This window comes from Monodelphis domestica, chromosome 4, assembly GCF_027887165.1.
Source record: "Monodelphis domestica isolate mMonDom1 chromosome 4, mMonDom1.pri, whole genome shotgun sequence".
In the NCBI taxonomy this organism is placed as follows: Eukaryota; Metazoa; Chordata; class Mammalia; order Didelphimorphia; family Didelphidae; genus Monodelphis; species Monodelphis domestica.
Genome location: NC_077230.1, coordinates 183,407,588 through 183,434,178, shown reverse-complemented (window position 1 = coordinate 183,434,178; position 26,591 = coordinate 183,407,588). Strand labels below are relative to the sequence as shown.

At 37.8% G+C, this 26,591-nt stretch overlaps 1 protein-coding gene across 5 annotated transcripts in view; it reads right to left on the bottom strand.

The window, feature by feature from the left end:
- Positions 1 to 26,591, bottom strand: part of ITGA6 (integrin subunit alpha 6) — a 101,603-nt gene that overhangs the window by 33,601 nt on the left and 41,411 nt on the right. For 3 of the 5 annotated variants that reach the window (XM_001368046.4, XM_007494373.3, XM_056793995.1), the window contains exons 2-9: positions 16,873 to 16,997; positions 14,270 to 14,349; positions 11,119 to 11,374; positions 8,863 to 8,994; positions 4,531 to 4,741; positions 3,325 to 3,518; positions 3,097 to 3,185; positions 2,344 to 2,462 (exon numbers count right to left, since the gene is read on the bottom strand). In XM_001368046.4, coding sequence (XP_001368083.1) covers positions 2,344 to 2,462; positions 3,097 to 3,185; positions 3,325 to 3,518; positions 4,531 to 4,741; positions 8,863 to 8,994; positions 11,119 to 11,374; positions 14,270 to 14,349; positions 16,873 to 16,997 — 1,206 coding nt within the window. Of the gene's footprint in view, positions 1 to 2,343; positions 2,463 to 3,096; positions 3,186 to 3,324; positions 3,519 to 4,530; positions 4,742 to 6,254; positions 6,372 to 8,862; positions 8,995 to 11,118; positions 11,375 to 14,269; positions 14,350 to 16,872; positions 16,998 to 24,405; positions 24,924 to 26,591 lie in introns of those variants that run through there. The other 2 variants (XM_056793996.1, XM_016433704.2) reach the window with 2 other exon arrangements.

Here is a 26,591-nt window from a genome sequence, read left to right as displayed (position 1 = left end):
ACCTATCAATATTTTCCCATATCCACCCTTTCTGAGACATAAACAGATGTCCGTGTTTCTCTTTTTTGTGATTAGCACAATTTTTATCCCTCTGCCTTTTATATTCCACCAGAGGAAGACTGGAATCCATGTCACAAGAAGGGGCCTACGATTAACACAGCAGGGAAGACAACACAGCTGAGCCTGGGCTATGGGGAGGGAACAGGTGCGCTAGCTGAGTCGGAGGAGCAAGCAGCCCGAGGATGATGTCCTGAGGTGTGGGTGGCTGTTTGCTCTTCCAGGCTCCGGAACTATTCTTTCCCTTCATCGCGCCTGGTGTCTGCCACTCACCACCCCCGTGGCCACTTCTAATCACGGCCACTGCCGTCACTTCTCTCCTCCCTCCATTCTTACTCTCTTTTTTGGGGCTTTTCTGTCTTCTCTCCCTCTTCTCCAGATGCGCTCCTTAGCTGCCAAGTGCTTCTTCTTCTCTTGTAAAATAATTAGGCTGGTGTGTGTCCACCCACTTCCAGGTTCAGAGCCATTCTGGGAGCCTTTGGGTTCTGGGAAGCTATTCTCCATATAGCCATGGTTTTACACTACACTTCTTAAAATATATTCTTTAATTCAGGTAAAATTTATTTAATTTTAAAATGTTCTTTCCCCCAATTATTCTAAAATGACTCATTTTTACTATCCTCCCCTACTTTCTTCTGAAATCTAAATGTAGTAAGGAGCTGGCCCTGGGTTCTCAAAGGTTGGGTTAAATGTTTAAAGTATTCTTCCCCCCATTCTTCTAAAATGACTCATTTTTCTATATTCTCCTACTAAAGTACTCCCCTGAAATCTAAGTATGGTAAGGAACCAAGCTTGGTTTCTCAAAGGTTGGGGGTAAATGTTTCAAGTATTCTTTCCCCCAGTTATTCTAAAATGACTCACTTTTTCTATAGCCCTCTACTAAAGTACCCTTCTGAAATCTAAGCATGGTGAGGAGATGGCCCTGGGTTCTCAAAAGTTTGGGTTAAATGTTTACAGTATTATTTTCCCCAATTCTTCTAAAATGACTCATTTTTCTAATAAATATTCCCTTACTAAAGTACTCCCCTGAAATCTAAACAAGGGAAGGAACTGATCCTGGTGGGGTTAAGTGTTTCAAATATTCTTTCCCCCAGTTATTCTAAAATGACTCATTTTTTTCTACATTCCCCTACTAAAGTATTCACCTGAAATCTAAGCCCAGTAAGGAGCCAGCCCTGGGTTCCCAAAGGTTGGGTAAGTAGAGCATACATTCTACTTTGTTTCAAATAGGGCCTCAGTGACCAGTCCATCAATAAGCATCAATAATATGGGTTAACTATATGCCAGGAACTGTGTTAAGTTCTAAAGATACAAAGAAAGACTAAAACCCTTTCTCTCTCTGCAAGAGCATACATTCTAAGGAAAGAGAAACCACGAAAATGACTGTGGACATAGAAAATACATCCAATGCAAATGGGAGAAATCTCAGAGGAAAGATGCTGGCACTTGAGAGAGCGGAGGGGCTGGGAAAGGCATTTCACATAAATTGGAATTTGAGCTGAGTCTTGAACAAAGTCAGGGAAGCCAGGAGGTGTAAGCAAGGAGGAAGAGGATCCTAGACATGGACAGGATGCTCTGAGGAACAGCAAGGTCAGGGTCACTGGGGTAGAGCAGAGGGGGAGAGGGAGAGAATAAAGCATAAAAAGACTAGAAAGGTAGGAAGGGGTCAGGATATGAAAGACTTTAAAAGCCAAGCATAGGATTTTATATATCTGATCCTAGTTGTATAAGGAAGCCACTAGAGTTTATTGTCTTTTTCTTGTCTAAGGATCAGACTAGACATATACACAAGGCTTGGCCACAGAAACTTTTATAAAACTCTGGGGGAGTCTATGGATAGATTTTAGAAGATCCATGAATTTGGATGAGGAAAAATGTATCTGTGTTTTTACTAACCTCTAAGTGCCATTTAACATTTTCTTCAGTTACTGTATTGAAATATATTACTCTGAGAAGGAAGCTATTGGTTTCACCAGACTACCAAAGGAAACTATGAAAAAAAAGTTTATGAACCTTAATTCTACTAATTTACAAATGGACTAGGAGCTCATCCATGCAGTGTGTTCCCATGCTGATAAAATGTTGATACTAAAATATTTACTATATTAGAAAACTGTTTTTTGGTTTTTCTTTAAAACTTGAATATTCCTCAAAGCCAAAAATATCTTCAAAAAAATTTTTTTTAAATTTGCTTTTGCAGCATATACATTAAGCCTTTAAAGTCTAAATGATCATTTTAAAATATAAATGTCTACATGAATGATTAACTGAAAGACTCATATCTACCTGAAAATTGACACTGAATCTGAGAGTGAACCAACAGCAACATCAGGGTAGGAATTTCTGTCAAGGTCCATATTTCCAGCAATTGAGTAGCCAAAGAATGGAGATTTACCCTCAAGAACCTAAGATGTGAAGGTGAACAGAATACTAGATTATTCGCACAAACTTAAAATACAAAATTTCTTTTGGCACATGTTCCTTTAAAGTTCATCTACAAGCATTCCCAATTTATATTCCCAAAGTTCAAGTATTTTAGTTCATCCAAGGCTTCCAATTTATGTTGCGTCTACACAGAAGAAGTGTGTAATTATCTGATTAGCTTGTTCCATGTACAAAGCTAATCTGGATAATTCAATTTTTTTAAAAAGCTCTCATTTTCCTTAATAGCAGTTTTGAGGGCTTGAATCATCCAGGTAATTGCAATAATTCTCCACTTCATTCCACCTTGGTGGAAACAAGCCGAAATCTGCATTTAGCATGGTTGTAGAAAAAAAATCCTGTTTTAGAGGGTTACATTGTAAAATACAGAAAAGCTGTAGAGCCCAAACTATTCCCCAGCTGGGATTACTTTGAGCTCTAGCTGCTTACAGTATTTTAAAATTAAAGTAAATAGGTCATGGAATTTGTCTCCAAAGGCAAATTTCTCAGTTATTTCCCAGTGCTAAACATTGAAACAAAAATTCAATTTAGACCTAAGAACTTTATATTGTGGCACAAAACCAGATTTGAAATAAGAGGTCAATGATAATGAATCACCTGTGTTGGTTTGGTATTTATTCCACTTGGAGAGCCATGATAGATAAAAACCTTTCCCAAATCATCATAGGGTGCTCCAACTGCAATATCTGTTGAACATAAAAGTTTGATAGGTATTTACATTTCCAAAAGTCATAAATGAGCACTTTAATAAGATTTCAGACATGCTAATTTCTAGAAGTCCTTTAAATATTCAGACCATCAACATTTCGTCACCTACTGTCTCACCTGGATACCCATCTTGATTAACATCACCAATGTTTTCGACTGCAATACCAAACATAGAATCTTTGGTTCCATTAAGGCGAATTGGTTTGACGTTATTCCATTTGCCTTGCTGATTAATGTAGACATACACGGCACCTCCTACTTCTCCATCTCTATCAAAATATTGCGGTGCTCCAATAACTATATCTTGCCAGCTTCGAATATAATAAAGCGAAGAATGTATATGATTAGTTCAAAATGCATGAAAAGTTTAGGTTCTTACAAGATGCTTCCATTTTAATGAGGAAGACAAAGACATCTCTAAAGAATATACTTACAAATATAAGAAGAATAAATAAAAACTGTTAAATACAAGGTGATTTGTGAGGGAAGGCACTAGCAGTTGGGGAAATTGAAGAGAAATATCCCCAAAGGCTTCCCGTAGAAGGGAATACTTGAGCTGTGTCTTCAAAGAAGACCTCTATGAATTGAGGTCTAGGAAATTGAGGAACTCGAGGTCAGGGGAGAGAATGAGGCTGGAAATGCATTTATCAGTGAGTCACTTGTGTAGAGATGTTAGTTAAGCCCATGGGAGCTGATGAGATTACCAAGAGAAGTCATGGAAAGAGAAAAGAAGGATGAAGAACAGAACCCTGGAATCGATTCATAATTCAGAAACATGATATAGATGATGAGACAGCCAAAGGGTAGCGCGGAAACTCAGAAAGTGTATTCAATAGTGTGAAATGAAAAAGGGTGAAGTCTGAAAAGACTATCAGATTTGCCAGTTAAGAGAGCACTGTGGGGCAGCTGGGTGGATAGAGAGACAGGCCTGGAGATAGGAGGTCCTGGGTTCAAATATGACCTCAGACACTTCACTTGACCCCACCTTCTGCTTAGCCCTTACTGCTCTTCTGCTTTGGAACTAATATGCAGTTTTGATTATAAGATAGAAGGTAAGGGTTTATTTTTTTAACCACATTGTAAAACACAGACAAACATTTTGCTGCTCACAGTTATCATGTGCATTTTTTGAAAATAGTAGAAATGATGGAGAAAACTTGGCTGCTTGGTAAAAATATGTCAGCAAAACTAAGAGAATCCTTAAGGAAGAAAAAAAAGTCATCCCTGTGCAAAGTTATTCTCAAGTCCTGCCTAAGACCTAGTAAACAGCACTTTCCAGTATAAAAGGACTCAAAAGAATGAATTCTATTGAAAAATCCTTACCCATCTTTGTTGAGGTCCACTACTGCCACATCATAGCCAAACGAAGAGGCCAACCCTTCCCCTTCAAACACATGCTCAGGAAAAAGATGTGTGGATTTTGTGTCTCTCTTTAGAAGCACCACAGCTCCACTATGGTTGGCTCTTGGAGCACCAGACACAAAAGTGATCTCATCTTTAGAGATAATGTTTTTTCCTGAGTCCAGTGAAAAACCTAGAAAAGGAAAGCAGAGACACAAAAGCATCACAACATCACATCAACTTTCTAATACGGGAAAAGGTTATGTTACTATTTCCACTATCACCACCTCCTTCCTGCACCCTCCCACCCATCCACTTTTTTCTGGTAAATGGACTCCAGAGCCCAAAGCCTTGGCATCCAAGTGAAAGAAAAAATAAATGATAAATACCATCAGTGCTTTCTAGGGATATTAAAGACTTCAAAAGGAAAATATCTGCTTTGGTTAACATTTACATAACATGAAACATTTCTAAGTTTATAAATTATAATTTTATAAATAAAATATAAATAAATATAAGTTCATTTTAATGACTTCGGTGACAGGCCATGCTATAATGAGAGTAAAAATTAATACAGTACATTTCTGTGCATGTATACAGAAAGAATAATTTCAGCAGAGCTGAATAAATGCTATAAGAGTGGGTTATCCTATTCCACACTCTATAATGCAATGATTTGGGTTTGTTTATTTTTTTAAACCCTTACCTTCAGTCTTAATATCAATTCTAAAACAGAAGAGTGGCAAGGGCTAAGCAACTGAGGTTAAGTGACTTGCCCAGGGTCAAACAGCAATGAAATGCCTGAGGCCAGATTTGAACCAAGGTCTTCCCAACTCCAGGACTGGTTTTTAATTACTGTGCTACCTAGTTGTCCCAGTTAGATGTTGATGCGTGGATAATTCTATATTTAATCTATTCTGTAACCAATCAATAGAGAAATCTTTAATACACAATAGATAGCACATAGATGTTTCAAAGAGATTTGGTTCTTGCATGCAAAAAAAATAAGGCATGATGTAATATGAATGATGCGATGCAATATTTGAGAAGTTGGTATCAACAATAGAGGTGAACTGTCATTTCTTATTGAAATTTTCAGGGGACCCAACTTACAGGGGCTGCACCTAATTTTTTTAGATTGTTTGCTAGAATCTGTTAGTGGAATACAAGCACTAAAACAACGTGTGTGTGTGTGTGTGTGTGTGTGTGTGTGTGTGTGTGTGTGTGAGGAGGGGGGAAGACTGCTGAGCAGGGAGAGACACGGTCAGCAGGTCTCAGGCATATTCTATACAAAAACACAGCAAATGCAGAAAAGTAAATATATCTCTTTACTTTTTTATACTATGGAAATTTTCACCCCTACTGCTGTGTTTCTCAAATTAGAATTAGAGGCTGACTTTAACATATATATATGTGTGTGTGTGTGTGTGTGTGTGTGTGTGTGTGTGTGTACACACACACATATATGTATACATGTGTGTTAGAAAGTTACAGGAAATTTTAATTAGAACGTTCCATTACCAATCCATCTCTGAAAGTTGTTCAAGGGCTGAATCCCTGATATCAAATGGTTTTTTTAATGGTATTTTTATTTGAAATGGAGTGAGACTTTAAAAAAAAAAAAGTTGACATGTAAATCAGGGTGGATTTATTAAAAAAAAAATGACCAAGACGATTTACTTGTCATCATCTCCAGGGTCACAAACCTAGGTAGCTATTCATCATCACACCAGGAGATTTGCCGCCCCTTACACTGGGGGGCTCTGTTTTGTAAACAAACTGATCAGGATCCGTATAGGAAACACTGGTCAAAAAGAGAAGGCCTGTATGTGCAAATGGAAAAGAAATCAAAGAAAAAGCAATTATGCTTGATAAACAGGGTGATAGCTGTTGTGTCTCTCTTTGGATAAGCGAAGATGTGACAGCAACCAATGGCCTCCAAGTTGTGCTGTCACCTCCCCAAACCTCAGATACCTATCTCTTTATTCACAGGAGATAATACTGAGAAAGTGCTTCAATCAAGCAATAAATCTACAGACAGAGGAAAAAAGATAACCAAGCAGGGATGGGCTTGTTTTTTCCGTTCTACTGTTGAAGCCTTGGCATATAAGTAAAAGAAGAAAAATAAGTGATAAGAGCTATCACTACACCCTCGTCTCCAGGGATATGAAAAACTTGAAAAGAAAAATATCTAGTCTGTTTAGCATTTACATAGCTTGAATCATAAAACATTTATTCAGCTTATAACTATAGGCTCATTCTCATGAAGGCACTGGGATGAGGGTAACACTTGGCTCATCATCTACGCTATAATGAGAGCCCTACATAATACAGTATATCCTTATGTATGCACAAGATGGCATGATTTGACTTTCCGCAGAGCTGAATCTATAGAGGTTGAGCTTTTCCATTCCATGCAATGATTACTCATTCAAAAGGAGGCAAAGGCTGCGTAACAGAGGTACAAACATTCAGAAATGAGAGCAAACCTGTTGTTCAAAATATTTAGGGGAACACAAGCTCCTTGAGGCAGTTTTTATTTTTTCTTTGTATCCTCAGCATCTGGCACATGGTAAATTCTTGATATATATGCTTGTTTTAAAATTGATTAATAAGTGTTTGCTATTTAAATGATTTAAAAACTAAAATGAAGGTCCATTTTGGTCAACACAGTATTTCCCTTGCTGCATAGATTTCCAAATAAAATGGACTTTAAAAATAAAAGATGGAGATGGTCTATTAGACACACTCAGATACTAAATTTGTGTTCTAACATTAATGTTTAAATTGAAAAGTATTATGAATGTGAGCATGAATAAAATGCAAAGGAGCACAAACCATTTGCAACAGCCTTCCTTTTCTGTCCCATCATCAGCCACTGCAGAGATACAAAACAGTGACCTCATACATTTCAAAGTTTTGAATTCGGAGCAGCAATCGCCCTGGATGCTCCCACAGTTCCTACATTCAAGACATTTTCACTTAATTTTCATCAATTCTTTATTTGATTGGCTTCTTTCTGATTTATTTTTCTGTATTTTCTTACCCTTTAACTCAGTCTTTTAGTTGTAAATAAAGAGGACCTTCAAGATAAAGATTTTGTTTTTCCCTTCCATTTTGTAATTTTTTATTGAGTCATACTTTATTGAGTCATACTCAAAAGAAGGAAATACTTCTAGAAAGTTAAAAATTGTTACAGAAGATTCTGTTTTCTAAAATTCCAGGCCATAATTCATTTTCTCCTTCAAGCTTCCATATATATATGTATATATATATATGTATGTATGTATATAGAATCATAAGACCAAGTTGGTAATACCTTAAGTATCATCTAGTCTAACCTCATTTTACAGGTGAGGAATCTAAGGCTGAAGGCAAAAAACCGAGATCTCTAAAATCACACCAATACCAAATAGCAAAGTCAAGATTCATCTCAGGTCTTCTGATGCCAAATCTGGTGTTATCTCTATTACACCAAGGTGGACTCTATCAGATCATTCAGGTTCCCTTTCCTTCTTTGTTTGCACAAATTCCGCAACTTAGTTTTAGCTGGTTGATTTTTTTCTTATGTTTTTATCATGAAAACCACAGTAATTAGTTCTACATGTCAACTTACACCAAGAATTAGAGGATTTAAAAACTCATTTATAGGACCATACTGCAACTGAATAATTTCTAATAGTCATTCTAATAGCAAGAAACCTTTGGTATTAAGAAACCGATACTTAGCTATCATTTTATAAATTCTCATCATAGCTCTAGAAGTTAAGCTCAAACTAGAAACTAAATATTTCCAGGATCCAGCTGGCCAGGATCTACAGACCTTCCTTCCTGTCATACTTACCCTTCAGAGGATGATTCTAAACTACAAAACGAGAAGTTTAAGGTCTTTACCATTCCACTCAGTAGTTCCAAACATAATGAAACTATTAAGAATACTTTCCTAAAGAGGAATAGAGGATTAGCACTCCACACTAAATTTCCTATCTGGTTGTTATTTTTTCGTTTCAGTGTGGTCCATGAGTAAAAGCCACCAGTGAGTTTGATGCTCCTATTGTGTGCACAAAGCACTTAGGAAAGATTAGCATTACTATTCTCTTTAAGGAATCCCAAATCAGGTAGAATTCCATTGCCAAGACAAAGCAGGTGCTGACAAAGACCCTTCAATGGCTTTAATTAGGCAGAACCTAAGGGACCCAGAAGTTCTATGAGTTGTCCAAATTTTTGGTAATGAAGCTTTAGAAAGAGAGACACAGTATTGTCATATAGCAACAAACAGGTCTGGAAACATTTGCCATCTATGCTTATTCCTACCTAAATAACTGTTAGCTGGAACAGGAACTAGACTCTCATCATGGTCAGTCTCACCACCAACTTCATAAGGCCCATCTTCAAAGATATGCATGTCAAAAAAAGTGTTATTCTTTTGCTCTGCACGAACAATTCCTGAAGGAATGAAATGGTAAAACAAAAAGGAATGAAGACAAAAATGAAAGAAAATAAATGGTTCCTAACACATATTTTCCATTTTCCACTGAAGAGAAATGAGCAGAACTGAAAGGAGAGTAAGAAGTGAGAGGGAGTAATAATGAAATGGATCATAATAAAAAGAGGGAAAAGAATATTACTGTCATCCATGATAATTCTCAATAATTGAGAGAATTGAGATTGTGATAATTTTTAAAAAATAGATGCCTCCTTGAATCTTAATGAAATCTCTATGATGTCATAAAACAAGATGAAAAAATGATGTTTACTATAAAAATTATATAGAATATATGTGCATATATATGAAACTGACAGAACTAATATTTTATTTCCTCTATAAACAAACTAAAACCAATTTAGCTTCTTCAGTGATACTAAAAGTCAAAATTTGTTTTTCTTTTTAAGTCTCCAGGAGAAAGGTATAATTAAGTTATCATTTTTTAAAAATGTATGCATTCAATTTTTAAAATAGAATTTCATATCATACACTCACTCCGCTCTGTTCCTACCCCAAACCAAACCAAAACAAAACCCCCAAACTCCAAAACAAATAAGGCCCAGAAATAAAACCAAGCTTCAAACCCTTCCTATCTCTGCTTTTATGTCAAGGCTTATAATAACATGAGTTGACAGTTACTTGGTACTTTATAGTTTCGAATTGCTCGACATGTTATCTTTCTGATATTCCTGTATGGTGGACAGGACAGAGTTTATTATGACTATTGAAGAAAATGAGGTCAAAGAAATTAAGTGACTTGTTTGAGGTAACAGGCAAGAATACAGAAGAGCTGGGATACTAATCCAAGACTTCTGACTTCAAATATAATGATGCTTCTATTCCCCACTTCATTCGCTACTATGAGTTTATACGTCCCCAGAAAAATAAAAGAAATATTTTCTTCCAGTAATCAGTGACAATTCTTCTTTGTTTAAGAGAAATCATTTAAAATCCCCAAATATCATTTCAACATGGTTAAAGCTATGTGGCAGGCACAAAAGGCACATAGCATATTATATCTTTTGTCAGTGAATCACATGGGCGAATTACATAGAAATATGATTATGAAATGTATCAGAAGGAGATTTATAATAACAATTTTTGATAGGAATCAAAACCTGAAAAGGCCAAAATGAAAAAAGGAAACCTTAAAAGCTTTTATGTTGTTGTTAAGTGAAAAGCAAATAAAATTTTTATTGGTATTATTATTATTTTAATCAATGAAATTTCTTCTTGTCATGGATTGGGAGAAAGCCAGCCATTTACTTGTTTTCTCTACTTTCAATGTCTAATAATTATCTTTATGGTACCAGTAAAAGTTTCTAACATTATTCTCAATTAATAATTGTTGACTATCTCTACCCAGCAACCTCCTACCTGATTGTCTCCCTGACTCCCCAAGCCCACTGCTTTTTGGAAATCTTGCTTATTCTTTTTCGTCTGGTTTAGATACTCCAAAAATCAAAATTTTTAAATGCCATAATAATACTTTTACTACTTTGATCTTATTTTATTTGCCTTTTTCATCTGCATAAATAAAACTGCTCCATTGTTTGGTCTTCTCCCTTCCTATAACTATAGACTACAAAAATATGTCTTTCTTTACTTGGCGCTTAAAAATATTAGAGATTTTTGACATTGTTTTCTTCCAAAGTCAAGATTCCCCAGATCATCTTAGTATTTTTTTTTAATTTCTCCATTTGTTATCTGGTAATAAAGTACTCCTTTGGACAAACTTAATCTTCACTAAAGGGGTCATGGTGGTGATTAAAATACTTTGGAACTCTCAAAATAGATTTTATAGATAATGATCATACTAACTTCAAGACATAATATTTGGTGCCCAAAAATTGCATTGCAAAAGTAAAAAAGTTTCATTAATTTTACATGTTTTCCCACCTCTTCCCTATTCTACTAGGTCTAATCATTTATCATCAGTCCAATATTGGTTAAAAGAAATTTCTAATTAATTTTTGTATAGATAACTCCATTTTGTAAAAAGGATACACAGGTTCCAGTCACCCAGAGTTTCTCCCATGGCTCTCAGGAGAAGAATAATAATGCCTGAAGAGAGGTTCTCTTACCTTTCCAATTATAAGTGCCTGGGGCTCCAAAAACAATGTAATGGAAATCTTTAGTAAAGGTTGCAGATACACCTTGCTGACAAGAACCGAATTTCTCATGGCCTCTCAAACGGCCATCACAAAAACTCCAATCTCCTCCATCCATATCATCTTCAATGGTAAGAGACTGACTCAACACATAACACCTCCCAATGATGTCCCGAGACTCCTGCTTGGTGTTGACATTTTGCCTTCTCTCATACCGATGGGCACACGTCTGCGAGGTGTAGGAGATAAAGGTACAATGAAATCTGTAAAAATAGTTCAAAACTCTAAAGCTTTGAAGAGGATCAACTGCAAAGGGATCAAGAAAAACAAAAACAAGAGCTAATTCTATGAAGTGTAATAATTCATTCATCCTTTCAGGGTCTGATCAAAAGGTAAACTCTAGTTATTTGCAGAGATGACAACTAGCTATTATCTAGCTACTAAAACACTTTTCTATTCTCGCCCAAAAGGGAAGTTTCAAATGCGTGTTACATACCAACTCCTAAAACCCAGGGAAGAAATAGCAAATGACTCAACTTATTATAAAAATTTATGGAATCTAAAAAATGCCTTCTTATTTCCATTTTCAAAACTAATACTAGCAAATTTGTAACTAGAAATAATTTTATGTTCAGGAGAAAAGAAAATATGGACACATTTGCACATGTACCCAATGCACTGATGTATAAAATAGATTTAAATATGTTTGTGTGTATATATATGCGCATATATAAAACATGTGTACATGTATATACTCGTATAATGAACACATGTATATATGCATGTAGATATACATGTGAATTTATTATAGAGAGAAAATTACATGAACATATACACATATACCACTGGTACAGGGTACTCAGAGGGAGGGGAATCCCTCTCCCAAGGAGATTAACAATTCTTCTGCAACTTACAAAGCTGCCTGGGGCCCAGAAAGGTGAAATGATTTCCCTAGAACCATCTAGTAAAAAGGTGAAAGGAAGAACTTGAACTCAGGTCTTCCAGATGTCAAGGCCAGCTCCCAACCCTCTATAACACATTCCCTCTAAATCAACTATGTGTTTGCTTGGGGGAGAGGGGGGAGGGCATACAGAGAATATGTAGTCTAAAAAAGTAAAATACTTTTTTTTCAAATTTTATTATAAAATTTATTATAATTTTATTATAAATCTCATAGCAACCTTCAGGGTTTCACAAGATACATATTTCAATGAAAATAAGGGCAGTGAGGTGGCTCCAGGCTCAGGTCTGGAGTTGGGAGGATCTGGCTTCAAATCTGGCCTTAGACACTCCTAGCTGTGTGACTCTGGACAAGTTGTTTAATTCTATTTGCCTAGCCTCTGCTGCTCTTAAAACTGATACTAAGACAGAAAGTAAGGGTTTTAAAAAATCAGTGAAAATACTTATAAATTTCACTAGCTAAATCCTTCCCTATCTTTTCTCTCTCATCCCCTGCAAAAACTACCATAAAAATAACAGAATTCTTTGTTTTTTAATTTAATTTAATTTCTTCTTTTCTCTTTGCATAGAATGTAAATTCATTTAAATATACAATAATGATCCAATCTATGAGGATTCATAGCAACTTTTTATAAATCTTATATTTCTTGCAACATAACTCTCTCTCTCTCTCTCTCTCTCCCTCCCTCCCTCTATATCTCTCTCTCCTCTCTCCCTCCCTCCCCCTCTTCACCCTACCACTGTGTGTATATATATATTTTTTTTCTAATTTAAAATGTTTAATTTGGGGGGGGGGTCCAGACTCATGATTTCATCCATTTCATCAGTGAATGCCGGGAGCCATCAAAGACCACACTGTTTGATATGGTCCACGTGCAAACCAGGGACTGCAAAGCAGCTCCCAGGAAGGATGGAAACACCCACTTGAAACCTCCCTAAGTGACTTTCCTTATTAACATCCCCTTATTATTGGAATTGCTATGATTATTATTCTTACTTAGCCCCAGGAAAAATAGATGAGAGCAACATGCTTTCAGGGTTAATACAGATATCCCACTCTGCCCCCCTAGGATATTACCAGGAGAGTCCACTTACAAAATTAAACCTAAGGATTCTTATATACCCACTTAAATAGGACCCTCTTGTCTAGGCATAAAATCTTCTGGCAAATCTGTGCTCTGAAGTCCCTAATTTATATCTGGGTCATGTTGATTTTACCCTTTGATCCTGTACTTAGCAACAATGTTTCATTGACTATCTCCCTAGACTTCCTGTCTGTTGTCAGGTTCCATGGAAACATGTATGTTGAGAATGAAACTGTGTGTCAAGTAGATGTGTGATCATGAGGGTATAAAATAAAGCCAGACCTCAGCCAAGGTGGAGCAGTTTATCCTGTGAAACCTGTGCTGCAGGTTGAATGTGAAAGCTGTGTCCCATCCATCATTCCATTGACACTGTCCTACCTCCAAGATCCCATCCCCTGTTGAAGGCTGGCCACCCCACAGCAAGTGAAGGCTCCTTCAAGTAAGGTAAGTTAGAAAGTTTCCTGTGACTTACCCATAGTCACACAGATAGTATGGGTCAGAAGTAGGAATTGAAGCTAGGGCTTCCTCATTCCAAGGCTGACCTTCTATCCAAGGCCATCTTATGTTTCAACTTAACTACCTGGATTGCAAATTTATTGTGTAACATCAATTTATTATATATTGTGATTATTCAGTATTTTGAATATTTAGAGCATCTGACATTCCTTTACAATTAATAAATTTGTTTTAGTTAGGGTAGCTAAGTGGTGCAGTGGATAAGGGTGTTGGGCCTGGACTTATCTTCTTGAGTTCCAATCTGGCTATAGACAGTTAATAGCTGTTTGATCCTAGGCAAGTCACTTAACCATGTTTGTCTCCGTTTCCTCATCTGTAAAATGAGTTGGAGAAGGAAACAGCAAATCACTCCAGTCTCTTTGTTAAGAAAACTCCAAATGAGGTCAAAAGTAGTCTGAAACAACTGAAAAATGACTGAACGACAAATTGTATATAATTTTTAAAAAAGCAAGACATATCTTTTTCAAAGTATGTCAGAAAACAGACTTCCACTACTTATTACAGTCATTAGTAGCAAAGTCTGAAATAGTTGGTCCCTTAAACCTTTGATTCTTAGTACTTACCACCACCTTCCCCCCTGGACCCTGACTCTGGACAGTGACACCCATCCACTGGTCTTCCTTACTCTCTGATGAAGGGTCAGCTACAATATAAAAAGATAATCACACATATTCAGCATTTTGGAGGTTTTTGAGCACATGAACAAAAATATCTGCTTTTTTCTTAAAAAAAAAAAAGTGTTTCTGCTCCCAGGTCTTATGCAGAGATGCACGGAAATTATTACTAACCTTGAACAAATCGATAGTTATTTGTCAGGATGTTTAAGAACCTTCCATATATTGTTGAAATCTATAATGCCACAACAGTGCTTTTTAACTCTTTCTCCTAGCCATTGACACTTAACAATGCAAATACTAAAAGATATTAATACTGCTCTAAAGCTATGGTAAACAGAAAGATCAACCAAAGATCCACGTGTATAAGTATTATTAACAAATGCCACTTTGATGATGGCAGGAGCTCACATGACACATCTGTACATTACTGTCACTTATCACAAGAGTGGAAGCTCTCTTATTAGATTAATTAAAAGCTCAGTAGTATTTCTTAAATTCCAACTTGTAGCCAAAACACCAAAAAATAGTAGCTTCTCAGCCCAAGACACCCAGTCAAAGAACATCAGTAGAGCCATATAATAATGGATAAATAGCACACATCTTTTTTATTTACATAAATGAGTAGAAAAGACTTCATTTTTTCCCTTTTGGCTAACAATTTATTTTCATGTTGTCTCTCCTATAGGATAATGAACTCCTTAAGGGTAAGGACTTTGTGTTTGCATTTTTTCGTATGCTCAACACTTAACATAGTGCATGGGACATAAAAGGCATTTAATAAATTTGTTGATTTGGCAATTTAAGTTTCCTTTATAAGTCCCTAAATGCTAGTGATAAGAACAACATATATCAATGTAAAATGGCCGTCCCATTTATTTCTGTTTTATTTTTAGTTAATAAGTCATCTTCCTTTGAGACAGCATGTTATATAGCAGAAAGAATTCTGAATGCCGAGTCAGAAAGACTTCAGTTCTTGCCTCTGATACCTATAAGTTGTGATGACCATGAGCAAGTCACTCAACCTATCTAGCATGAGATGGTGGAATTTTCCACACCAACTCACAAATCACAAAACCTTGTCACCCTAACCTGAGCAATCTTCATTTAAGCTAACAAGAGCCCTGAAATCTAAGCTCTATTTGAGCAAAATACACAAGCCAAGTGGGAAGCTACATTTAAGTCCTAGGAAATTCTAATTCCATTTCCAAGGGTCATCCATTATGTACTTTTGTACCAGTCCTTCTACTGATTCAATCATTTCACCCCAAGAAGGTAATAATATTAATTTTTATCACTGAGATATAGAGATTATAGTTAATGACTTTACAATGTAGAGCTTCAATAATAGGAGAATTTAAAACACCAACAAGTGGAAGGAATCTAGGCCCCTTTATCGCATTGTAAAAAGTGTGCAGAGATTTTAATTGTAGTTATAATTTAGTTATAATCATGTAAAAATGTAGGCTTGTTAAACATTTTTGAGGAAAAATGTCTAAAAGTCTCAAATATTGAGCATCATAGAACAGCAAAGCAGGGAGCAGTATGCCTCCCTATGGCTCCAGGTAAAAAGGCGGCATGAGATCCAGAAAGAATGCTGGGCTTGGGGGTCAAAAAAAGATATTTATTTACTCTGTGATCCTTATTAATTGCATGGTAGATCATATGTTTCCTCATTTGTAAAAAGAGAATAATAACCCACATACATCACAAGGTTGCTGTAAGTACAAAATGGGACAATATAAGCAAAGTCTTTTACAAACCTTAAAGCACCATATGAATGGGAGGTATTATTACTATTCATATTCCTCACAAGATAACTGTGTGCCCATAATTTTAACCATGTTTTCATCTCTCATCTAAGGAAAAAGATTTGGAGTTTTAAATCATTTTTTATTTTCAAATTATTTCTCATATCAAATGTGGAGATTTTGATCTGAGAATAAAATGCAAACTCAATTTTTCTCATTGCCATGAGTGCATTCTTAAACAATGGCTTTCTACAGTACTGCATTTTGTCAATAGGTGGCAACATCAGTACATTTTATCAGTGAAGGCTATGTTTTTTTTTTTTTAATTAATCAATGATCCCTGTTAGCTATAGCTCTACAATGAAAGCATCACTCTTTAACCAACAAGCTGAGACTTAGGAGCTCATTATTTCATAAAAGAAAATGTTTTAAATGCAAACTATCAACATGTAGAACCATTAATGCCATTTGTTACCAAAAAGGTGGGTTTTCCCCCCTCTCTAAAATATAGCTCTGGAAAGCATCTAGAGATCATCTAGTCCCATTTATGGATGAGAAAAGAGATTCCCTAAAACATTGCGTAACTAGTCCAAGCCCACACAATGAATGGCAGAAGTGGGATTTAAACTTGACTCCAACGTCAGTCTTCTTTCCACTTATGTCCTGATAATCCATTATGGGAAAGGGTTAAAGGAGAAAGAGTACTAAATTTTTAATATACTCAATATGTCCTAGTAAGATTGCTCACTAATAAGACTCCCAAGAATTTTATTTGTCTCAATAAAGTTAGGAAGAATTTACCGTTGTTATCAAATTCAATGCGTCGGCAAGGCTCCTGACTTGTTATGTCACAGCTGTACAGGCCTCCTGTTCGGTTGGCTCTCTGTAATGGAAAAGCTTTGGCACGAGGGGCTCCTACCAACAACCTGTAGGCGAGAGAAAAGCAAAGAGGGTGTTTGAGGGCCAGGAGAAGGACCGTGTCTAGGATCAGCCAGAATAAGATGACAGTTCTCCCACTTTGTCAAAGATAGGGCAGATTCCAATTGGCTGCCTCTCAGAATCTACTCCTTCACTCCTTAAGACATGGCGCCCTCTTCTCATTCCCTGTCACTTACCTCACTCACCCTCATTGTCCTGGCTTAGCCCAGTGCCTAATAAATGTTCATTAAATTGAACTGAAGGATGGTTGGGATGGGAGGTTCAAATCTAGCCTTGGACACTTCCTGGCTGTATGACCCTGGGAAAGTCACTTAAATCCCCATTGTGTAGCTCTTACTTCTACTGCCTTGGAACCCATACACAGTATTGATTCTAAGACAGAAGGAAAAGGTTTAAAAAAAAAAGACTGAGTAGGAGAGTATCAAGAGAATAAGAGTAGTCGTGGAATAGGGACTTATGGGTGTGGGGATGCTCATTAAGGGGAGGAAAGGGAAAGACCCCAAATGAAAGGTGAGGATGTCAAACTGTTTCTAATGTGCCTGTCCTGTCCTATAATCTTTTTGAAGTGGGAAACTAATTGAGGCGAAGGATGTTCTTTGCTATGTCTCAGAACACCTTGTATAGATGATGCTCTGCAAATAGCAGGCATTCAATTCATGTTGTCACCTGACTGACTGCTGCTCTGATCTGTGGTGGGGTTTAGAGGAAAGATCTGGAAGATGTAATTTTCTACAGCTTTTGCTGAATGCTGTGCCTGCAGTAGGGAACAGTTCCAGGTTCCATTTCTTTTTTTTTTATTAAAATTTTTCAATTAATAAAATATATTTTTCTCCTTCTCCTCCTCCCCTCCCAACTACCCCATTACAAAAAAGAGAGGAGGGGAGGGGAGGGGAGAAGGGAGAGGAAGGAAGGGAAAAGGAGAAGGTACAAAAGGAGGCAGAGAGAGAGGGAAAGGGGAAGAGGGAAAAATATATGTGTGTGTGTGTATATATATATATATATATATATATATATATATATATACACAACCACACAAAATATGTGTGTGATTTAGAGAGAGGGGAGAAGCCAGTGAAAGAGATTGATTGAAAGAGAAAGATTAAGAGAGTGTAAGAGAAAGCAGGAGAGATTGAGTGAGAGAAGGAGAGAGTTGGGGAGAGAGAGAGAGAAAGAGAAGGAAAGAGGGAGGGGGGGAGACAGACAGAAACAGACAGAGAGTAAGAGTGGAATGTGTGTTGGGAGGATGACATGGTCAGACCAGTGCACTAAGAAAATCACTGCCAGTTGTATGAAGGCAAGATTCACTCTAGAGAGATGAAGCAGGAAGGTCAATTAATAGACTGATGAAATGATCCAGGAAAGATGAAGAGTAAGGGGTGAAGAAGGCCTGGAGGGGTGGGTGGCAGTGTGAGTGGGGAGGAGAGGGCAATGCAAGAGATGCTGGAGAGAAACAACAAGAGGATATGCCATCAAATTAAATATGTGAGGTAAATAAGTGACAAATCAAGGTTGGATGAATGGAGGAAGCATTTATTAAGCACCTGCTATAAAAAAAAATACTGTAGGGGGCAGCTGGGTAGCTCAGTGTAGTGAGAGCCAGGCCTAGAGATGGGAGGTCCTAGGTTCAAATCTGGCCTCAGACACTTCCCAGCTGTGTGACCCTGGGCAAGTCACTTAACCCGCATTGCCTAGCCCTTACCACTCTTCTGCCTTGGAGCCAATACACAGTATTGACTCCAATATGGAAGGTAAGGGTTTAAAAAAAAATACTGTGCTTAAGTGTTGAGAAGAAAAAAAGGGAAAAAAAAAGAAAAGAAAGACAGCCCTGACTCTCCAAGAATGCAATTCTAGGACGATGATGCCAACCTTGGGAATCTGGGGGATGAAAGAATGGTGAGATGCCCTCCACAATATTGTGGGAAAGAATAGGGTTTTGGAATGAAATGGAAAAGCATTTTTTAAAAAGTATTTACTCTGTGCCAAACATGTGAATACAAATAAAAAAACAAGTGGCCCTTCTCTCCAAGAGCTTCCTCCGGAGAGTCAGGAGAAAATGTACATGAAAGGGCCTGGGGGTCACTGAAGCACACAAGACTGATGACAAGATCTGGGGGTCCTTATGCTTCACTAATGGGAGGAAGGAAGGAGGAGGGGTAGAGTTCCGAAGGAGGTCACTCAGAGACAAAGAAGCCCTGTGCTGTCTGGTGTGCTCCAGATTGGGAGAAAAGATAAATAAATTCTGTTTTGGACTTGCTGACTTTGAGATACCTATGAGCCATCTAGTTTGAAAAGTCTAATGGTTTGTAGTATAGGACTGGGGAGAAAGATAAACTGGTCTCTGAGTCATCTTCATAGAGATGATAATTGAAATCATGACAGCTAACAGGGTCTCCAAGAGGAAATGTATAGAAAAAAAAGAGGGTCTAGGGCTGTGTATGTAGAGGAGGGGCCATGGATGACAATCTAACAAAGGAGAAGGCATGCAGATAAGAGGTGAACCAAGAGAGTAAAATGTCAGGGAAATCCAAGAGAGTTATCTGAAAGGAAAAAAAGTGGTCATTAGTATCAAATGCCACAGAAGGGCAAAAAGAACAAGGATTGAGAGAAAAGGGCACTAGATTTAGAAATTAGAAGCTCCCTGATAATTTTGGAGGGAGAGATTTGGAGGAAGGGGCCAGGCTAGAAGCCAGGAAGACAATGGAGATTAAGTGGAGACAAGGATAGGGGTGAACTGGGTATGTTTGTAGGATATAGAAAAAGAACCAGTAAATAGGGAGAGATGGAAAAGAAGAAATCAAATGTGAAAGAGAGAAGGTGAGGGAGAGAGGTAAGAGAAATAAAGGAGACACATAGAGAGGCATATGGGATATGAGGAAGAGGGACACAGAGGGCAGAAAAAGAAACAGAGACAGGGTTGAGTAAGAATGAGAGTGAGAGAAAGAGAGGGGGCAGAGACAATGGGGAGAGAGGGGGAGTGAGAGAGGGGGCAGGAGAGGGGAGAAAGGGGCAGAGAGACAATGGAGGGGAAAAGAAATGGAGGAGGGAAGAGAGGTGGGAGAGAGAAAGAGGAGGAAGATAATGGGGAAAGAGTAGAGAAAGGGGGCGAGAGAAAGAGAGAAGGGGGGAACAGAGGGAGACAATATGCTGGAAAAGATGGGAAGGGATGGGATCAACAGGACATACACAGGGACAATTGGTGGCTCACTGGACAGAGAGCCAGGCTTAGAGAGGTCCTGGGTTGAAATCTGATGTCAAGACATTTCCTAGTTGTGTTACCCTTAAAATAGGTATTTTATACATATTATATATATTGAAATAAATCCCTTACAACACCAATTGACTAAGCCTTACTGTTATTCTGCCTTAAATCAGATATCAGTTCTAAGACAGAAGGTAAGGGTTAAAAAACAAAAACAAAAATCGGTACATGCACTAAGGTTGACTTAGGTGAGGAAAAGATTACCCCTTCATCAGAGGCTGATTGATTATCTACAAGCTCATGTATATTTAAATATCAAACTGATTTTCTTCATACTTCTAATCTAGTATACAGTAAAACAGTGCATACATCTGCATGGCAATGGCAGAGAGTCTTCAGAAAAGTGAAAACAAATTTGTCTTTTAAAAAGCCAAAAGGAAAAGAAATGAAGTATTAAATTAAGCCATCAAATTCCCTTGCAGAAGGGTTTGCCCTCATTCCTGTCTACCCTTTAAATGACAATGGGCCTATATTCAGAAATCTCCAAATTGCTCCCCCATCCCCACCCCAATGTTAAAGCTTCTCCAGCTCACTCTGTCCTCCTTCATCAACGTCTTCATTCCTCCAAAGAAAGGAAAAATAAGGAGCCCAGGAGGAAACACAAGAAATGGACAGCAGAGGGCCCCTTGCCCTCACTCATGGGAGAACTGCTCAGTTGTCTAAGATGGCAAACATTCAAAGATGCAGAGGATATACTGTGTTAGGGAGAGCATCAGAATATGGAGAAACAGAACTTAAAAAATAAAGATGCGTAAACCTGAATTTATCCATATCCAAAGCCAACAATCTGCTCTAGGTTTATTAACTACAGAAAGGTATATAATCCAATTGGAGAAGTTAATTAGGGCTCCAAATGCTTCTAGCTCTACTCCCAGCAGCTCAATGGAGGAAGATCTGGGTCTAAATAAATACATTAGAGAATAGAGAAGCCCAGAAGATGCTCCAAACTATTACGGCACAAAACTCTCAAAATATGGGAGTCACACTGGAGGTGGACTGGCTCTCCATTTTAGGGAGCATCTTCCCCAGCCAGACTCCCTCCAAACCCAGAATCCCAACTCCTACCTTCACCTCAGTCTTCTTCCCCTGTTTTTCCGGTCCCTTTTATGTACCTCCTTATCCTCTTAGAATGTAAGCTCCAAAAGGGCAAGAACTATCCTTATTTTTTTCTTGTGCTTATTTTTGTATTTCCAGAGCTTAGTTCAGTTACATATTAAATACTTAATAAATGCATTATCCATCTCTAAATTTGATCTCCCTAGAAGAGGGTGCTAGATTTGGAGTCAAAGGACCAGGGTTCTCATTCTAACTTTTCTCCCTCCTGAAATACGAATCCCATCTAGGGCATCCCTGAAAAGCTGTCAGACAGCCTCTATCCAAAATCTACAGTGACCAAGTATGCACTCTGGCCTCAAGGCAGCCCATTCCACTTGGGGGCGGCTGCAATTGTCAGGTTTTTTTTCTTTATATTGAATCGACTTTTACTTGGTTCTGCCCTCTGGAGCCAAACAAAGTCTAATCCTTCTTCCACAGGACAACACTTCACATATCTGAAGGCAATAATCACGTCCTCCCTAAATCTTCTCTTTTCCAGGATATACATCACCATTTTCTTCACCTGCTCTTTCTGGCAGCACAGTTACAAATCCCGCCACTCAGTGGTGGCTGCTGCCTGCCCTCCTCTGTAGAAGCTCTACTTTGTCAATGTCTTTCCCCAAACGAATTAGTCAGATCTGAACCTGATGATCCAAATGTGGTTGGATCAGTGCGCCAAGACTGTTATTCCGTATATCTTGACATCATTTGCATTCCTGCAGCCTAAACTCACTACCCTCATAGATATAGAGTGCCGAGAAGCAACCTATTAACAGACATTTTAAAGTGTCTCCTATGTGTCAAGAACTGTGCTAGTTCATGGGAATACAAAGGGGGGCGGGGGAAGGAAACAATCCCTGCCCTTAAGGGCAAGCATTCCATGTGAGCTCCCCGAGGGCAGGGATTATCTTTGGTCTCTCTTTGCCCGGCACATAGTAGCTGCTTAATAAATACTGACTGATTATCAATATTTCAATATTAGAAGGATGAAAAATATGCATATATATAGGGAAGCTGGGTGGCTCAGTGGATTGAGAGCCAGGCCCAGAGATGGGAGGTCCTGGGTTCAAATTTGGCCTCAGACACTTCCTAGCTGTGTGACCCTGGGCAAGTCACTTGAGCCCCATTGCCTAGCCCTTACCACTCTTTTGCCTTAAAACCAACACCCAGTATTGATTCCAAGGCAGAAGGTAAGGGTTTTAAGCATATATAAAACAAAAAATAAATGCAGGGCAATTTTGAGGAAGGTGGCACAAGGTTCTTGAGGGATCAGTAAAGGATTCATGGAAAAAGGGCAATTCTTGAGCTGTAGGTCAGAGAGGAGGTCAGGAAGTACAGAAGGCTCCTAGGATGCTCAAAAATTTTAGACTCCAGGTCTCCTCCAAGACCACCCACTCCTTCCTCACCCTCAGGAGTTTTCAGGACCACTCAGGAAAGGTTGTTTCATTCCAAGGCCCTCTACAACAGAAAGTCAGAATCCCTAATGGGAATCCTGGGATCCATTTAGCACATTTCATTTACTGAAATGAAAAGTCAAACCATTTTGCTCCTTCTTTGTTCTTTTCCAAAACAACCTTCTCAGGCCTGACCTATCCTCTAATAACGGCATATTCACCACAACAATCTTAAATCTGTAATGACAGTGCTGAAGGTGTGTACATTTTAGCTTTAATGGAAAAGTGGGAGAAGCATGCAGCGTCAAGGATGTCTAACAGGCCTACTATTTCAGATCAAAACAAGAAAAAAAATTAATTACCAAGGCTGAAAAAAAAAGAGCAAGTTCTTTAGTTTATACTTAGGCACTTTTATCCACAAAAGAAGAAAAAACCAGGAACTATTTTCAAGACATCTTTCACAGGACCATCAGATGATCATCTACATAGGGTTTCTGTCTGTTTGCAAATGCACACTGTGATGCAAAGAACCAGGGCATGCCTACCAAGAGCTTTCAGAAACTTCATCCTCAAAACAAACCAAAAATAAATAAATAAATAAATTCAAGAGCCATAAAACCACAATGATTCCTGTAAAAGGTCAGAAAGAAAAACTGAAATTATGACATCATTTGAACTGATAGAACAGCATGACCTATTCTGTGGCTATTAAGTCAAGCTTACTTCAAAAGGCTTCACATAATTCCCTATTCTGGCCACCATCAGGTCCTTCCAAGTACCCTAAATGCCAATGCTAAAAATTCTTCAATCATTCAAACTTCAAATTCATCCTCCTGTAGCTTTTTAAAAAAACATTAATTCTAGGGATGAAGAGAGCTTTGCTTCATGATCGTTGGAAATAATTCAGGTCCTTGGGGATTCCCAATTATGCCTTAATTCAGCTGAACAACCCCTCCAAAGAAGAGGAGAAAATATTGCTTCATCATACAAAATTGAGTTTTAGTATTTCCGAATTAAGACTTATGAAAATTAGTCGATGATATAATAGCTGTGGCACTGCTACATTTAACTAAAACAGTCATTTTTGAAGACTGTTTTTTTTTTTACTCTTGCCTAAAGGCTCCATGCAATCTAATTGTCTACTGAGTCCCCACACTCCTTTATCAGTAATACCACAGGCTGCATACAAGGCAACAAATTTAGGGTTAGAAAAACCCCCCAACATCTCTGAGCTAGAGATAATTAACCAAGTATAAGGGTGGAACTCCATTCCGTACCAATTAATATACTCACAAAAGGTCCAAATACTTGTATTATAGCAATCAAAAGTGTCAACTAGATGTGAATGAATCCTTAATCAGTCTGAGATATTTACAGGGTTTTTGGCCAGGGTAAAAGACTGATGCCACACAGGAAACATCTTGTAAAAGGATCAAGTCCTACCTCTTGGACCACATTAAAAAAAAATGAAAAAGGAAGCCATTTGGGAGTTGGACAGCCAAGCAGTGGTGAACCAGTATAGTGGTAGGAGAGTTCCAGGTTGGAGAATTCCAGTTTGAGAACTGGAATCAAGGCTCAGAGACCTGGAACAAGGAGTGGGAGAGAAGAGGAGAGAATTTCTCTCTCCCTTTGTCCCAATAATCATACCATCAAGGAGACTGGTCCAGGAGGAGTCAGTGCATCCACATGGGCCAATAAGACAGGATCAGTAGGAAACAGTACATCTGGCCAGGAGTGATGTTGTTGTCTATCCTTCCTATTCAATGAGGAATAATGACATCATGATGTGGGAGTCAGGATGGGGCTGACATGTCCAATATGAGCTTGGAAGGCTCTACTATAGGGGCACGTGCCATTAGAACATTTGGGATGCAGGTGGCTCTAGATCTGCACATCTCATGTTTCCTTTGTCCTACTGTGATGCTGCTTTGCTCATTGAACAGTGCCTTCCTTGAAATGGGCACAGCACCTTGGGCAGTCCTGTGCCACTGTCTTCCCCTGTCTCACAATCAATACTAAAGTTCCTCAAAGAGATTGGAGGAATGGTAGTATCAGGAATGATGAATTCAGATGTGCTGATTAGGGACTCTACCAAGGAATCAAACTGGAGGCCCAAGAACATTTCATGAGTACTCTGAAGAAAGAAAACAACTTGTAGAAATTAGGAATTGTGAGGAACTCTTTTGCCATGTTTTCTCTAAACATGTACCTCATCACCTTTGTACTGTAGCTCATGCCCCCTCTCTACTTTATTTATAGAGCTTTATTTGTTTTTATTCTGAACTTATCAAATAAAATTAGCACCTCCATGTATAGGCTAGGATAATACATTCATTTGCTTTTATAGACTATGTATATAATTTGTAAGACTGATTGACTTCTCTATATTTTAACCAGTATTAAAAAGTTTTGATGACTACTGCTTTGTAGTATAGTCTGAAATCTGATACTGCTAGACCTCCTTCTTTCCCACTTTTTTCATTATTTGTTATTCAGTTGTTTTTTAGTTGTTGTTGTTGTTTTTTTAAGGCAATGGGGGTCAAGTGACTTGCCCAGGGTCACCACACAGCTGGGAAGCATCTGAGGTCAGATTTGAACCTAGGACCTCCTGTCTCTAGGCCTGGCTCTCAATCCACTGAGCTACCCAGCTGCCCCCTGTTTTTTTTACTTATATCCAAATCTTCATGATGACATTTTGGGTTTCCTTGGCAAAGATATTGGAGTGGCTTGCCATTCCTTCTCCAGATCATTTTACAGATGAGAAGACTGAGACAAGCAAGGATAAGTAACTTGCCTAAGGTCACACAGCTAGTCAATGGTCTAAGGCCAGATTTGAACTCAAGAAGATTGGGTCTTCCTGACTCCAGGTTCAGCACTCTATCCACCGTGTCACCTGTCTGTCCTGATATTTTTCAAGATATCTACTGAGATCCTTGAATTCTACTGTTAATTCTTCTAGCTCTAGAAAGTAATTCTTTGGTTGTTATTATGACATTGAATAAAAATCAGTTTAGGTAGAATTGTCATATTAATTATATTGGCACAATCTAAGCATGAGCAACCAATATTGCTCTATTTAGGCTGTCTATTTCTATAAAGTGCTTTGTAGTTGCAGTCACATAATTCTTGCTTGTGTATACGTATGTGTATGTGTGTTGACAGATAACTTCCAAACATCTTATACATCCTGTAGTTATTTTGGACAGAATTTCTCTTTCTATCTCTTCCTGCTGGGTTTTTGGTTAACACATATATGTATATTGAGGATTTAATATCCTACAAATTCACCCAAGTTGTTTTGTTTCAATTAATTTTTACTTCACTCTAGGTTTTTTTAGGTAGACTAATATCTGCAAAAATTGATAGTTGTTTCTTCTTTTCCTACACTTATTCTTTCAATTTTTTTCATTACTATAGCCAACATTTCTAGAACTATATAAAATCAATGATAATTATGGATAACTTTGCTTTAGCCTTGATCCTACTGGTAAAGGGGGGGTGGAGGGAAAGAGAATGTTCCTGTTAATATTTTTAGAAATTGTAAGGCATTTAAGATGTTTTAGATGTGAAATGTTACATATATGTTCAGATGAAGTCACTGCACTATTAGTTTTACTTAACTTTTACTAAAAAAGACTTAATTGCAAGAGATTTCTCACAGAATAGGAATAATAGAAAATGGGGAAAATAGGGAAAGTAGGCACACATGTTTATAATGTGAAAAAAACATATTAATATGATCTTTTTAAAATGGGTCTCTAGTCTTTTTTATTATAGACATTCTAGTTTGATGTTATTTACTATACTATAGTATAATACCATATACATACACA